Source organism: Mus musculus, chromosome 8 (genome assembly GCF_000001635.26).
Source record: "Mus musculus strain C57BL/6J chromosome 8, GRCm38.p6 C57BL/6J".
In the NCBI taxonomy this organism is placed as follows: domain Eukaryota; kingdom Metazoa; phylum Chordata; class Mammalia; order Rodentia; family Muridae; genus Mus; species Mus musculus.
The window spans coordinates 84,856,924-84,871,908 of NC_000074.6; the positions used below are offsets into that span (position 1 = coordinate 84,856,924).

The 14,985-nt window shown below is 48.0% G+C and overlaps 1 protein-coding gene and 1 non-coding gene across 4 annotated transcripts; both read left to right on the top strand.

Annotated features, from left to right (window-relative positions):
- The first annotated feature begins 45 nt into the window (after positions 1-45).
- On the top strand, positions 46-12,334 carry Farsa (phenylalanyl-tRNA synthetase, alpha subunit). Of its 3 annotated transcripts, none has more exons than XR_387772.4 (13): positions 46-258; positions 3,983-4,120; positions 4,204-4,302; positions 4,389-4,507; positions 7,135-7,227; positions 7,308-7,436; positions 7,514-7,629; positions 10,454-10,538; positions 10,626-10,725; positions 10,796-10,995; positions 11,086-11,163; positions 11,301-11,415; positions 11,943-12,334. XR_387772.4 is itself a non-coding variant. In NM_025648.3 (13 exons), the coding sequence occupies exons 1-13, from the start codon at positions 112-114 to the stop codon at positions 12,079-12,081; spliced, it is 1,527 nt and encodes a 508-aa protein (NP_079924.2). In that variant the 5' UTR covers positions 63-111; the 3' UTR covers positions 12,082-12,334. The 3 variants fall into 3 exon arrangements, 1 of the variants encoding a protein (NP_079924.2); NR_152751.1 differs by having other exon boundaries at positions 63-258; positions 3,983-4,034; positions 10,827-10,995; NM_025648.3 differs by having other exon boundaries at positions 63-258; positions 10,827-10,995.
- On the top strand, positions 11,024-11,085 carry Mir7069 (microRNA 7069). The gene has a single exon (NR_106037.1). It is a non-coding gene; the product is annotated as a microRNA 7069 (primary transcript).
- Positions 12,335-14,985: the final 2,651 nt, after the last annotated feature.

The window sequence follows — 14,985 nt, forward strand, 5'->3', positions numbered from 1 at the left end:
TTGCGCCACACTAAAAATGGCAACGCACGCGCTATCGCGACTTCCGGTTCCAGTTCCGGTCCCCTAGTCAGGTCCGGCGGCCTGCACACGCCAAGCACGCTGGGAGTAGCCATGGCGGATAATCCCGTTTTGGAGCTGTTGCTGCGGCGGCTGGAGGTAGCTGATGGCGGTCTGGACAGCGCGGAGTTGGCTACGCAGCTGGGTGTGGAGCACCAGGCGGTGGTGGGCGCAGTGAAGAGCCTTCAAGCTCTGGGTGAGGTGAGTCCAGGCGTGCCGCGGCTCGGCCTCGCTTTCATACCGGCAGCCCCATTATTTCTGGTGAAGGGACATTACGTGCTGGTGCACCGTGGGGTGCGCTGGTGGGAAGTCTGGAACAGTTTTCGTTTCTCAAGTGACTAATGTCTGTTAAGGCGAAAACATGGCACATGTAGGGGTGTGACAAGACGAGTCGCTTCCCGGAAAGGGGTTGCAATCTAATGGGGAAACACAAATGACCAGAGTGATATGAAGGCTCAGAGAACTAGCTGTGACAGTTGACTTAGCGTTGCGGGACAGAGAGCCGGGATCAGGTACAGATGGAAACTGACTCGAGGCCAATGGAGGAAAACGATGGCATCCAAGACATCAGTGGCAGGGCATTGGTGTGGGATTATAGGCCGCAGAGACCATCAGGGCAGAATTAAATGGTTCTGTAAGGTTCCTGTTTTCCCCTTTTATCTCCATGTTAGGGCCTTCTGCTGCTAGTCAAAAGCTACACCCTAAAAATATGGTTGCTATCTGGACCAGGCTGGCCTCCAATTTACCAAGATCCATGTGTCTTCAGAGAGCTGGGATAAAAGGCTTATGCCACCAATACTCACCCTCTTAGAGTTATTGTTTTTTATGTATATATGTGTGCCTGCCTAAGTTATGTGCACCACAAGCTGGAGGAAACCAGAAGAGGGTGGGAACTTAAGTCATAGATGGCTGTGAGCTTCCATGTAGGTGCTGGGACTTGAACCTGGTTCCTCTGCAGGAGCTATTGCTCTTAAACCACTGAAGCACCTCTCCACCACACTTTGTACTTTTTTCTTTTTAAAAATTTTTTGTAGGTTTTTACTGTCTTTGTTCAGTTTTTCAGGCTGGGTCTCCTTACATAGCCCTGGATATGCTGTAAGCCACTATGTAGGCCAGTCCAGCCTCAGATTCACAGAGATCCACCTGCCTCCGCCTCTCGAATGCTGGGATACTTTTTAACCTTGAAACAGGCCCTCACTGTCCAGTCTGGCCTTGAACTCACTGTGTATGAGTTCACGAGCTTTCCTTACCTCAGGTTCCCAACAGCTAAGATTACACGATTTTACCACCATGCACAGCCTGCTTTGTGTGTCTTTATCTCAGGAGAAGAATGGAGAACTATACTAGGAGTTGTAGCCAGCCAGATTGTATTCTCTGTATTAGTTTTCAGAAGGAATACCAGGCTAAACTGAGAGCTGGGGTGGGGAGCTGAGAGCTGAGGCTGGAACATCCCTAAACTGGAGGGCATAGTGTCCGATATGGGGAGGCAGGTGACCCAAGATTCAGGGTAAGGAAGAGGGGCAGAGAGGAAACCCATCCTTCCAGCATTGGCAAACATACTAGGAAGAAATGAATGACGAGGGATTTGTGGACCACTCAGGAAGCAAGATCCATGAGGCCAGGCTCTCGGTTGTTTATTTCTTGAGCACAAGTTCTGTACTCAAGTTCAGCTCTGTTCTGTAGTCCTTGCCATAATCTTAGGATGCTGACATTGTTTTTGGGTCTTGCACATAAGACAGCTGGTGCTTAGTGTAGTGACCCAGCAAACGTCACTAGTTGTACACACTGCAGTCCTCAGTGTTGTGGATAGATGGGGAATATGATATAGGTGCCAGGGATACGGCTCATGGCTTTCTTGATTTTATTTTTCAGCCAATTATTTAAAATAAACTTCGATATTCTTTTCTCCCCTGATCTTTGCCATTAAACCGTTAAATTCTTTTTTTTCTTTTAAAGATTTATTATTTTTTTAAATTTATTTTTTATTTTTTTATTTTTATTTTTTTGGTTTTTCGAGACAGGGTTTCTCTGTGTAGCCCTGACTGTCCTGGAACTCACTTTGTAGACCAGGCTGGCCTCGAACTCAGAAATTCACCTACCTCTGCCTCCCGAGTGCTGGGATTAAAGGCGTGTGCCACCACCACCCGACTAAAGATTTATTTATTTTATTTATATGAGTACACTGTAGCTGTCTTCAGACACTCCAGAAGAGGGCATTGGATCCCATTACAGATGGCTGTGAGTGACCATATGGTTGCTGGGACTTGAACTCAGGACCTCGGGAAGAGCAGTCAGTGCTCTCAACCGCTGAGCCATCTCTCCAGCCCAAGCCTTTACATTGTAAACAAGTACTGCATCGGTTTAGGAGTTAGAGTTGGGTATACTTTGGTATATTATAGAAAGGCCATTTGTTCAAGCCTTTCTGTAAAATTAAAGAAAAGTGCTTTTAGCAGCCTGTGTATAAATGATGAAAGACATGTGCAGTCAAGATACAAGATTAGGGGGACATGGCTCAGTCAGAAGGAGCACTTGGCATACGACCTGAAGTCAGATCCACGCACATGTGTAAAAGCTCAGCATGGCCTCTCGAGCCCAGTAACCTGGAGCTCTGGAGACAGAAGGGTTGTTAGGATGGGCTTGGTACCGGCGTAGATGAAAAATGGTGAGCTCGAGTTTCTTTGTGAGACCCTCTCAAGGGAACAAGCAAAGGGTGATAGAGTGTGACTGGCTTCCTCTGTCCACCAAGCACATGTGTACCTGTTCATCCCATGTGCTTACACACTGCACACACAGAAGGAAGAGGAAGGCACAAAGGCTCAGGGTGTGCTGCAGTGGCAGAAGGCTCCTCTAGCATGCCCAGTGTCTCATTCCTAGCACTGAAAAAGAACTTGTCTGAACCGGGTTGGTGGTGGCCATGCCATCAATCCCAGCACTTGTTAGGAAGAGGCAGGTAGAGCTCCGAGTTTGAGGCCAGCCTGGTCTAGGGTGCAAGTTTCAGAACAGCCAAGGCTTCACAGAGAAACCTGGTCTCCAAAACAAAGCAAAAGTTTGTCTATGGGGCGGGAAATAAGGCTCAGTGATTAAGAGCACTGGCTGCTTTTCCAGAGCACCTGGGTTTGGGTCCTAGCATCCACACTAATCACAGCTCCAAGGGATCTGAAGCCTCTGGCCTCTCCATCCTAAGGGTAGATGGTGTCCATAAACCCATGCAGGCGCACCCACATACATGTAAATTAAGAAAAAGAAGAAGAAGAAATCTGAAAAAAAGAAAAGAATTGTTTCAGATAAGAACATTAGTATGCAACCAATAGTCCCAAAACGGGAGAATGAGGCAGGAAGATTACAGAGGTCCAGGCATTTGAATCCCTCTTGGGATATATAGTAAAGCAAAGTCTTGAATGAAAACCGAGATAACATGCCTTTCCCTCGCGCTCCCTCTCACTCACTCAGTCACTCTCTCCCTCTTCCATCCTCTGTCCTCTCTCTTCCCCAACATATGAAAAGTAGTAACATTGAGATGTAACACAGTTTTGGGACTGCCCTCTGAATTTAATTAGTTTATTTTTTAGATAGGGTCTCATTTTGTACCCCTGACTAGCCTGGTACTTGATAAGTGTACCAGGTCTACCTGCCTCTGCCTCCCTACTACTGAGATTAAAGGTGCTGATTTATTTTGTGTGTGTGGTGCACACACGTGTGCGTGCATATGTGCAGGTGAGTGCAAATACTCCTGGAAGCTGGAGAAGTTAGAGCCCATGGAATTAGAGTTAGCAGTGGCTGTGGGCCACCCTATGTGGTTGGGGTAAAAGCAGTGCATGTTTTGACTACTAAGACGTGTCTCCAGCTCTGAGGCTGTCTTTGAATCTCTGGCCCAATGCTGAGGGTGGTGGTGGTTTTGAACATTGTGCCATTCATTTCTTTGCAGGTCATTGAGGCTGAGCTTCGTTCTACCAAGTGCTGGGAGCTGACTACTGAGGGTGAGGAGATTGCCCGGGAGGGCAGCCATGAGGCCCGTGTGTTTAGAAGCATCCCTCTCGAGGGCCTGGTGCAGAGTGAGCTCATGGTAGGGCCGGGCTGGGGTCCAGGGAGGGGATGGGGTGCAAGTGGCCCTGGAAAAGAGCACTCATCACAGTTCCACTTCTCTAGCACCTGCCCAGCGGCAAGGTGGGCTTCAGCAAGGCCATGTCCAACAAGTGGATCCGAGTGGACAAGAGTGCCGCCGACGGGCCCCGGGTGTTCCGAGTGGTGAGTCCTGCAGGGAGATGGCCCCGCAGGCTGGAGGCAAAGACGAGTGGGACAGACACCGCCCTCATTTCCTTGTCCTGTGGCAGGTGGACAGTATAGAGGATGAAGTGCAGAAGCGGTTGCAGCTGGTCCAGGCAGGCCAGGCTGAGAAGCTGGCTGAAAAGGAACGGAATGAGCTCAGGAAGAGGAAGCTGCTGACGGAAGTGTAAGTGGCTGCTGCAGCTAGGCCCTTTTACCTGTGTGCGTGAGGATGAAGGGAGAGAGCCGCCTAGCCCACACCCAGTGGCTGCTGTTGTCAGTCTTCACCAAAACCCCTTTACACAGGATTTGTTACTGTGCTTGTTGTTTGGTTTCTTGGTTTTGAGGGTTTTTCTATGTAGTCCTGGCTAGCCTAATGTAGTTCATGTACTCAACATGTAGTTCAGGCTATCCACAAATTTGCAGAGATCTTCATGCCTCTGCCTCACTAGTGCTGGGATTAGAGACTAGAACCACTACACCCAGCCTTACTCAGGGTTTTCTAGTTTGTGCTGAGCTCAGGCAACTCTTCTGCCTTTGCTCTTGCTGCACCTGCTGCTAAGCAATGGCTTTCTGTTACCTTCCAGGCAGTCAGCCAATGAAACTCCTGCTCATATGTCACTCAAGTGAAGCCATACTGAGGCAGACTACGTGCAGCTGAGATGGGTGATTGTGAGTTCTAGGCCAGCCTGGACTACAGAGTGAAGCCTGTCTCATAAAAACATTAAAGAGATGGGGATGTGAGCCAGGCAGTGGTGGCACACGCCTTTAATCCCAGCACTTGGGAGGCAGAGGCAGGTGGGTTTCTGAGTTCGAGGCCAGCCTGGTCTACAGAGTGAGTTCCAAGACAGCCAGGACTGCACAGAGAAACCCTGTCTCGAAAAAACAAAATACAAAAACAAAAACAAAACAAACAAACAAAAAGAAATGGGGATGTAGGAAAGTCTAGGCTCTGCAACTAGTTAGCTATATAACTGTGGCCAACTTACCTGGCTTTTCCCAGCTAAGCTTCTTTACTTATAAAATACCTTCTCAGGCTGGAGAGATGTCTCAGCCGTTAAAGACTAGCCTCACAACCAAAAAATAAAATAGCTTCTCATAGGGTTGTGGAATAACAGATCCTAACCCAAAATAAACCCTCAATACTTTGCTGATATCATGTCCTACTTGAATGGACTTTGGTATAAATGTTCTCACTGTTTATAGAACAAATAATTGTATGAACAGGTAGAAGGGTAGTGGCCAGATAAGAAAGTTTCAAATGGGGCTGGTGAGATGGCTCAGTGGGTAAGAGCACCCGACTGCTCTTCCGAAGGTCAGGAGTTCAAATCCCAGCAACCACATGGTGGCTCACAACCATCCTTAATGAGATCTGACTCCCTCTTCTGGAGTGTCTGAGGACAGCTACAGTGTACCTACATATAATAAATAAATAAATCTTTAAAAAAAAAAAAAAAAAAAAAAAGAAGACAATAAATATTGCAGAATGAACGAGGAAAGATCAGGAGTTCAAGGCCAGCCTGTACTATATAAAACACCTATTCAAAAAAAAAAGCTGGGCGGTGGTGGCGCACGCCTTTAATCCCAGAACTTGGGAGGCAGAGGCAGGGTGGATTTCTGAATTCGAGGCCAGCCTGGTCTACAAAGTGAGTTCCAGGACAGCTAGGCTTTATAGAGAAACCCTGTCTCGAAAAACCAAAAAAAAAAGACAAAAATGAAGGTCAGAAAAATAGCTCAGTGACTAAAGGTATTGCTACCAGGCTGCTAACTTGAATTCCATCCCTGGTTTCCACATGGCAGAAGGAAAGAACTTATTCTTGAAGTTGTTTTCTGACTTCCACATATGAGCTGCACATGTACACACACCTGCACACACACAAACAGACAAATGAATGTGATAATGGCTCTTAAAGTACTTTTTAAAAGCTGGGGCGGTGGAGAGATGTCTCTGGTTCAGAGCTCTTGCTGTTCCTAACCACTGTGTTAGGCTCCTGGTGCCCATGTTGGACAGCTCAAAACTGTCTGCCACTTTAGCTCTAATGCCTGTGTTAAGAACAGCTCCAGGGGATCTGATACCTTCTTCTGGCCCCTATAGGCACACACACACACAAGTGTTATACGTTCACACAAACATACAGACATGGGCAATACACATAAATAAAAACAAAACTGGCGGTATGGCTCAGTTTTGTAAGATTCTTGCCTGGTATGCCCAAGGCCCTGGGCTTGATCTCTACCACCAGAGAGAGAAAAAGCAGTTGGGCATGGTCATTAATTACCCTTAAATCCCAGCACAGGAAGAAGCAGAGACAGGTGGATCTGTGAGTTTAAGGCTAATCTGGTCTACAAAGGAGTTGCAAGTCAGCCAGGGCTCCATGGCAACTTTCTGTCAAAAACAAACAAAACAAAAAAAAAAACCCCAATGTAGATAAAGACACTTTGTCATTTAATGCCTAAAGCTTCCATTGTCAGCATTTACTATGTAACCTGATCCTCTCTAGAGAAAACAAAAAACAAAGTAAGGCAGGTTCCAAGATGTAGCTTAGTTGATTGCTGTGCACTGAGTCCTGAGTTTGCTCCTTAGCACCACATAATCCTGGTGTGATGTAGGCCTATAATTACGGCATATGCAGGAGAATCAGTTCAAGGTCATGCTTGAATATATAGCAAATTCCAGGTCAGTGTGGCATATGTGAAATCTTTTAAAACATCAACAACAACCTAAAACCAGAGTGATTTCATAGTTGGTTCTGGGATTAGTATCCAATGGCTCTGGAGATGACATTAATGTCCCTTCTCCTCCTGTGTTCACAGGATCCTGAAAACCTACTGGGTGAGCAAGGGCAAGGCCTTCAGCACAAGCGTGTCTAAGCAGGAGGCAGAGCTGAGCCCAGAGATGATCTCCAGGTAGGGAGAGGGGAGTTGAGAGGGTGTCAGGGAGGGTCGGGCAGCTCTCCTCACGCCTTTACACCCTGAATCTCCCATAGTGGCTCTTGGAGGGACCGACCTTTCAAACCCTACAACTTCTCTGCCCGTGGTGTGCTCCCAGATAGTGGCCACCTGCACCCCTTGCTCAAGGTCCGCTCTCAGTTCCGACAAATCTTCTTGGAGATGGGGTGAGCACAGGGCCTGGGATGGGGGTTGGAAGCTACCAGACACAGGGCAGCAGGGCAGTCAGTCATGTCTCCTGCAGGTTCACTGAGATGCCTACGGACAATTTCATTGAGAGCTCCTTCTGGAACTTTGATGCACTCTTTCAGCCTCAGCAGCACCCAGCACGTGACCAACATGATACTTTCTTCCTGCGAGGTTGGTAGCCCGGGAGCCTGGCCAATGTGGTAGCAGAAGTCTCAAGTCTGGATAAAGCTTTAGGGAAGGGATATATCGTATTTTATAAACTGAGATCTGACCTCCCTGTGGCCAGCTGGTCCCGTCCTCCACTGTGATCTCTCCCCACAGTGCCTAGGCTCTGCTTTCTGAACTTGCCAGACCTGCCCTGGGGGCTCTGTCAGTTTAGGCCAATCACTCAGAGTTCTTTTGTTTTGTTTTTATAGAGAAAAAGGGTTTTGCTATGTGGCCTTGACTAGTCTAGAGCTCATGTAGACATGGCTCTCACAAGGATTTCCCTGCCCTACTAAGGCTAGGCTTAAAGGTATATGTCACAATGCATTTTTATTTCATTTTATTCAGAATTCTACTGGCTGCCCTGAAACTCATTATGTAGACCAGGCTGGCCTCAGACTCACAAAGATCCACTGTCTTCTGCCTCCCTAGTGTTTGTACTATAGGCATGGGCCACCATGCCTAGCATGTCCCAGGGTTGTACTACAGGCATGGGCCACCATGCCTAGCATGTCCCAGGGTTGTACTACAGGCATGGGCCACCACGCCAGCATTTCCCAGGGTTTTGTTTTGTTTTTTTTTTTCCCCCTGGGGACAGGGTTTCTTGGTAGCCGTGGCTGTCCTGAAACTCCCTGTAGACAAGGCTGACCTGAAAATTAGAGATTCACCCGCTTCTGTCTCTGCCTCCTGAGTGCTGGGATAAAAGGCATGCATCATCACTGCCTGGCCTCATGTCCAAGATTTTTAATGCCACCTAAGGGCTAGAGTGTGGCATATTGGAACCTGGATTTTATCTGTCCTTAGCATAAATAGGTAATCAAACTCCACCCTGGCTCTGTCCTTTCCCCCTCACTATCATGTAAGCCCTCCAGTGTTTACTTGAGGCCAGAATCCTTTTCACTAAACTGAAGCACATATGTGGCCTAGTTGAGTTCCCAGCACCATATTTGATGCTCACAACAGCCTTTAACTCCAGCTCCAAGGAATCTGCCATCTGGGCTAAGGCACACAAGCTCATGTGCATTACAACCAACCACACACAGATAAGGTATACACACAATTGAAAAATAAAAAAGACCCATTAAATAGAAGCTTATTTTTCTTGGTTCTGGACATGCACATCACTCCACTTTTAACTTGGTTGTTTTTTGTTTTTTCAGCTAGAGTCCCCCACTGTAGCCCAGGCTGGCCTTGAACTCATGTCCTCCTGCCTCTGCTTTTGAAGTGCTAATCTTCCCTCATTATTTTGAGTTGTTTTAAGACAGGGTCCCACTCTGTAGCTGGCCTACAAGTTACTATGTAGCCACAATGTGGAATCCAGGATTTCCTGCATGTTGGCAAGTTTTCTGTCCCCAAGTTCTCTGTCCCTTGTCACAGGCCATTCCCTATTTCACTGTCCTTGATCTCTCTGAAATGAATGGCTTCTCAGACTGGTTGTCTTCTCGCCTCTGAAGCGAGCAGATGAGCTTCCTAAGTACCCGTGCCAATGTAGCAGCAATGGTGTTGCTGTTGTCATGGTACCCAAAGCTCACCTTCTGCTCCGTTGTTCTGAACCTTCCAACCATACACTGTGGTACTGTTGGCCCTCATTTACCACTGAGGAAACTGAGGCACAGAAAGAACATCATTTGCCTAATGCTATACAGCTGTTACATGCAAAAGACTTACAGGAACCAAAACTATGTTGTTACCATTCCCAAAAAGTTCACATTTGAGGTGGATATGGTTGGTGGCTCTTTCCTGTCAGGACTACTCAGGAGGCTGAGGGGAAAATTGTAAGTTCCTAAAAAAAAAAAAGAACTGTTTTGCTCATTTGCTTCTGGGGGTGCATGTTAGTGGATTAACACTTGCTAAACCTGAGGAAGGCCCTGGGTTCCAGGAAACATTGGGGAAAAGTCACATACTTCGAGGCCTCCCTGAAGATCCTCCTGAATGCTAAGATGGCTGTTACCAACTGAGTCATAGCTTTGAGTAGGACAGAATTCCCTCACCCCAGGGAGATCCATTTCCTGACTAGATAGTTCCTGAAGAATCTATATAGTGGGACAAGGGGTTAAAAATCACTGGAGATAGCCGGGCAGTGGTGGCGCACACCTTTAATCCCAGCATTTGGGAGGCAGAGGCAGGAGGATTTCTAGTTTGAGGCCAGCCTGGTCTACAGAGTGAGTTCCAGAACAGCCAGGGCTACACAGAGAAACCCTGTCTTGAAAAACTAAACAAACAAACAAACAAACAAACAAAAAAAACAAAACCACTGGAGATACTAATGTGTGCCTCTAGGGCTAGGGGAGGTTGGAAGCACGTGTTGCTTGAGTCTTAAACAAGGTTGGGTTGTGGTAGCATATACCTTTTATCACAGCATTTGGGAGGCAGAGGCAGATGGCTCTCTAAGTTCAAGGCCAGTCTGGTTTGCATAGTGAGCTACAGTCAGATCAAGTATCAAGAAAAAAAAAAACAAGAAGTAAGGGAAGAGGACTATATGACATAGTTAGAGGTGGAGGCCAGCGCAAAGGGCCTGAGGCTGAAATGTCAGCTGGTGGCCCTGTGACTGCAGGTCATGGTCACATAGGAATGAGAGGAGACCAGAGCAGGAGGTAATATGTCAGAGCCAGAGGGAAACTTGGGCTTTCACACAGTGAAGAGGAAAGCAAAGGGAAGGGGGTTCTGGATGGAGAGGGAAAGGTCAGCTACTGAGGAGAGCCAGGTGACCCTGAATGCCGGGGCTCAGGAGCTCCCATGGAGCCATACCGGGCATGCAGTGACTCTGACCACGAGACTCTGTCTTGCCTAGACCCAGCTGAGGCCCTGCAGCTTCCAATGGGCTATGTCCAGCGCGTGAAACGGACCCACTCCCAGGGTGGCTACGGCTCACAGGGGTGAGGCAGAAGCAGGACTGGCTGGAGAGGGGCGGGAGGCTGGGGTTCCAGGACCACAGGGCAGACTTCCTGCTTTTCCTCCTGAAGCTACAAGTATACCTGGAAGCTGGAAGAGGCCCGGAAAAACCTGCTTCGCACACACACCACAGCAGCCAGCGCCCGCGCCCTCTACCAGTTAGCCCAGAAGGTACAGCTTGGCCTGGGCAGGTGGGTGGCTGGTACTGTCCTGTAGACCTTCTGACCCATGCCAGCGCCAGGCGTGGCCTGGCCATCATTCCTCCTCCTCAGAAGCCGTTTACACCAGCCAAGTACTTCTCTATTGATCGTGTGTTTCGGAATGAGACGCTGGACGCCACGCACCTGGCGGAGTTCCACCAGATTGAGGGTGTAATAGCAGACCATGGTCTCACCCTAGGCCACCTCATGGGTGTGCTGAGGGAGTTCTTCACCAAGCTGGGTGAGCAGTCGAGCCAGCACAAGCAGGCAGTGTTTGGGGGCCTGGGAGGGTGACACTGAGGTCATCAGCCTGCCCTGCCAACCCCTACAGGAATCACGCAGTTGCGCTTCAAACCAGCCTACAACCCCTACACAGAGCCCAGCATGGAAGTGTTCAGCTACCACCAAGGTCAGGGATGGGGAACTCATACAGAGGGAGGTCTAAGGGACCTCACACTTGCCTGGGTCACCCTCTTTGCCAGTCTCCTACCCTATCTTCCCATTCTCTGTGCAGGATCATCCACATGCCTCCCTTTGTCCTCACAGGTCTAAAGAAGTGGGTTGAAGTTGGCAACTCTGGGGTCTTCCGCCCTGAGATGCTCCTGCCTATGGGGCTCCCTGAGAATGTGTCTGTCATTGCTTGGGGTCTCTCCCTGGAACGGTGAGTGCCTCGTTGGAACTTAGGATGATTCCACTGAGTCGTTCCATTGTCATTCCTCTGACAAGTCTGTAATAGGAATGCCAAGTTTTGTGCCTGGCCCTGAGCTGTGAACATTGTGGCATGTTTCCCCGATACCATGCAACACGGATCCTAGTGGAAGTGGAATGGTGACTAGCATGGCCAATAAGGAGATTCAGAAGGCCAGATATGAATGGACAGGGAGTGCTATAGAGAAGACAGAGTAAGACTTAGATGAGGTGATCAAGGAAGGCGTCATGGAAGCTGAGGAGCAGTGAAGGCATCTGGCAGGGTGTACCAGGCACCAGGCACAGCCAGTACTCAGGCTCTGAGGCTAGATTAAGCATGAACAAGGGGAGAATGGGAGGTAAGACTGGGCCAGTGGTACAGCATGTTCACCGTGGGGGAACACTTTGGCATTCATTCTGAGAAAGATGGGAGGGAGTCTCTGAGAAGCAGAAAACAGCCTGATCTGACTCAGTGTTAAACCCTGTTCCTTCCACTCTCAGCCCAACAATGATCAAATATGGCATCAATAACATCCGAGAACTGGTGGGCCACAAGGTGAACCTGCAGATGGTATACGACAGCCCTGTGTGCCGACTGGATATTGAGCCCAGGTCCTCAAAGACACAGGAGGCTGCATGATATAGGCTGTTCCAGAGATCCCTGTCTAGTCCCTGTGCATCTCTTGGCAGTGACCTACTATTTATGAGGCCTCTGTGAGGCCAGCTCACTCCCCCTGCCTCTCCCACCCTGGGGGCAGGGTTCTAAGTATGGGGAGTTCTTATGCTGGCTTTTAGTGGTGTGTGTAGTTTGCTTGTAAGGGTGGGTTTGGCCCTGCAGGCCAGCTGTTTTAATAAAGTGGGCACATTCCCTCATTTGGTGCCTTTTGTTAGGACTCTGTTGTCATTCATTTCATTAGGTGACTTGTGGGCACTGTCTCACTCCCAGTTCATGTGGTCCTTGGTGGGGAGAAAACTGGGAGATGGTTCCTGGTATGCAGTTTAGGAGTCAGGGCTTAGACCGTCCATGGTCTGTGATCCTAAGAGGTCGTGGTCATCCCAAGCCAGGTCCATACTCCATTGAGCATTTATTTGTGTGTGTGTGTGTGTGTGTGTGTGTGTGTGTGTGTGTGTGTGTGTGTTCAGGTACATATGGGAAACAATTTTCAGTACCATCCTTAGGAACACTGTCCATGTCTTTTGAGACAGGGACTGTCATTGGCCTGGGGCCTGGGTGCCTGACAAGCTCCAGGGACCTGGCCTCCACCTCTAAGAGTATAGATGCACATCCCTCATCTTTACTGTGTATTCTTTTATTGAACTCCTGCAGCAAGCACTTTGCTGACAGAGTCACCCTGCAGCCCCTAGCACTTACTGATCACTAACTGGTGCCAAGCCTGCTATTTTAAGGCTTGGAACAGAAATAGCGTAAAAATCCAGGAATCCTAAGATTACTGGGAGCAAGGATGAGCAGCTACTCTTAATTTTTCCCCGAAAAATCCAATCTCCCAGCAGCTGTGGCAGGGGCAGTCATGAGCTTGCTGCCACCCTGGGCCAGATACTTAGACTATTTAAAAAAAAAATCATATGAGCTCTGAGGAATACGTTCATAAAGCTTTGTGGGTCTACATTTGAACTTGCTTTTCTGGGGGCTGACTTCAGATGAGCTTTGGCTCTTGGGTGTTTAGGTGGTGTTTTGGATTGTTTTGTTTTGCTTTTTAATTTATTTTTATGTGTATAGTTATTTTGTCTGTATGTCTTTTTTCTTTTTTTAAAGATTTTATATATGTGAGTACACTGTAGCTGCCTTCAGACACAGACATACCAGAAGAGGACATTGGATTATATAGGTTTATGTCACCCACATTTTTTCCAGACAGGGTTGCTCTCTGTAGCCCTAGCTGTCCTGAAACTCACTCTGTAGACCAGGCTGGCCTCAGATGGGCCTGGTTTTGCCTCCTGACCACTGGGATTAAAGCTGTGCACCACCATCACCCAGCAACACTTAGTTTGTTGCCTCCTATCAATAAATTTATGATCTGCCAGTTATTTTTGCAACATTTATAACAGTTTTAGTTTTTAATCACTACAGTAATAAAAGGAAATGTATTTTAGGAGTGCCAGTTTTTCAGCTGGGTTTGGTGGTATACCCCTCCCCCTTGAATCAGCACTTGATGGGGCAAAGGCAGGCTGATCTCTGAGTTTGAGGCTAGCCTGGTCTATAGAGCTTCCAGGACAGCCAGGGCTATACAGAGACAGAAAGCAAGCAGAGGGAGCCCTGAGTAGGTAGAGTCCAGCCTGAATGTATATCTTAATCTGGGCACAGGAGTCCAAGACCAATTGACCCCTGGAAAACCTGTCTAATCAATTACCTATATGAACCAGGCTCAGGAGGAACGGCAACTCTTTCCCTAGAGTTCCAGAATGATGGCTTCCAGATAATCAACCAGTGTACAAAGGCTAGCAGATCTGGCTTCCTCTCCTGGTGTTTGCAGGCTAGGATTGCTCACCCCCAGATTCTTCCTACCAAGACTAGCTGTGCTGTATTTAATAAATAGCTGAGGGTCCAGGTTGCAGCCATAGCATTAGAGAAGCCACCGGATCCCAGTTTCACTGTGTGTCTGTCCTTTCTTCATTCCCTCACATAGCATTTCAGGCCCCAAGCTGCTAGGGATGTAGCAGCAAAAACAGAAAGGGTTGAAAAGATGGCTCAGAGGTTAAGTACTGGTTTGTCCTGCAGAGGACCAAGTCTAATTTTAAGCACCCATATGGTGGCTCACAATTGTAATTCCAGCCTCAGGGGACCTGAACCTCTTTTCTGGCCACTATGGGCACTATGCACACACGTAGTATAGAAATAAATATATGCAGTCAAAACACCCACACCCGTAAAAATGTGTATTAAAAAACCACTTAAACACAAGAGATCCCTCTAGATGGCTCAGTGGGTACAGGTGCTTGCCTAGTCTGATGACCTGAGTTGCATCTCCATGACCCACACGGTGGAAGGAGATTGTGGACTCGTTCAGGCTGTCCTCTGACTTCCACACTCCCGGAGTGGATGGCACATAGGCATGCACAAAATAGGTCAAACGTAAAACAAAAATAAAATTCAGCTCATCGATGAAGAGCATCAGGGAACAGGAATTAGGTTTTCAAAATCCATGCCAGGAGGCTTATAACTAGGGGATCTGATGCCCTCTTCTGGCCTTAGTTGGAAGGTGCCCAAAAGTAGTTTAAATCATATATAACATGTAAATAAAATAAAATGAAGGTTGTTCCTAGGTGGTGCCTGCCTTCAATTCCAAGGCAGAGAGGCAAGCTGATCTCAGAGTTCTAGGTCAGCCTGGTTTACAGAGTCCTAGGCTGGGACATAGTGGAACCCTGTTCCAAAAGAATTTGATCTGGGCACTAGTGGCGCATACTTTTGATCCCAGCACTCTAGCCGCAGAGGCAGGAGAGTGTGAGTTTGAGGCCAGTCTGATGTACAGAGCTAGTTCTAGGACAGTCAGGGAAACACTGAGAAACCCTGTCTTAAAAAGACACT

What these genes read in the sequence shown, in the direction of transcription:
- Farsa (NM_025648.3), top strand. Translation starts at nt 112, where the DNA reads ATGGCGGATAATCCCGTTTTGGAGCTGTTGCTGCGGCGGCTGGAGGTA. An exon ending in AGGAAGCTGCTGACGGAAGT is followed by an intron (nt 4,508 to 7,134) that starts GTAAGTGGCTGC and finishes CTGTGTTCACAG; the next exon opens with GATCCTGAAAACCTACTGGG. An exon ending in AGTGTTCAGCTACCACCAAG is followed by an intron (nt 11,164 to 11,300) that starts GTCAGGGATGGG and finishes TTGTCCTCACAG; the next exon opens with GTCTAAAGAAGTGGGTTGAA.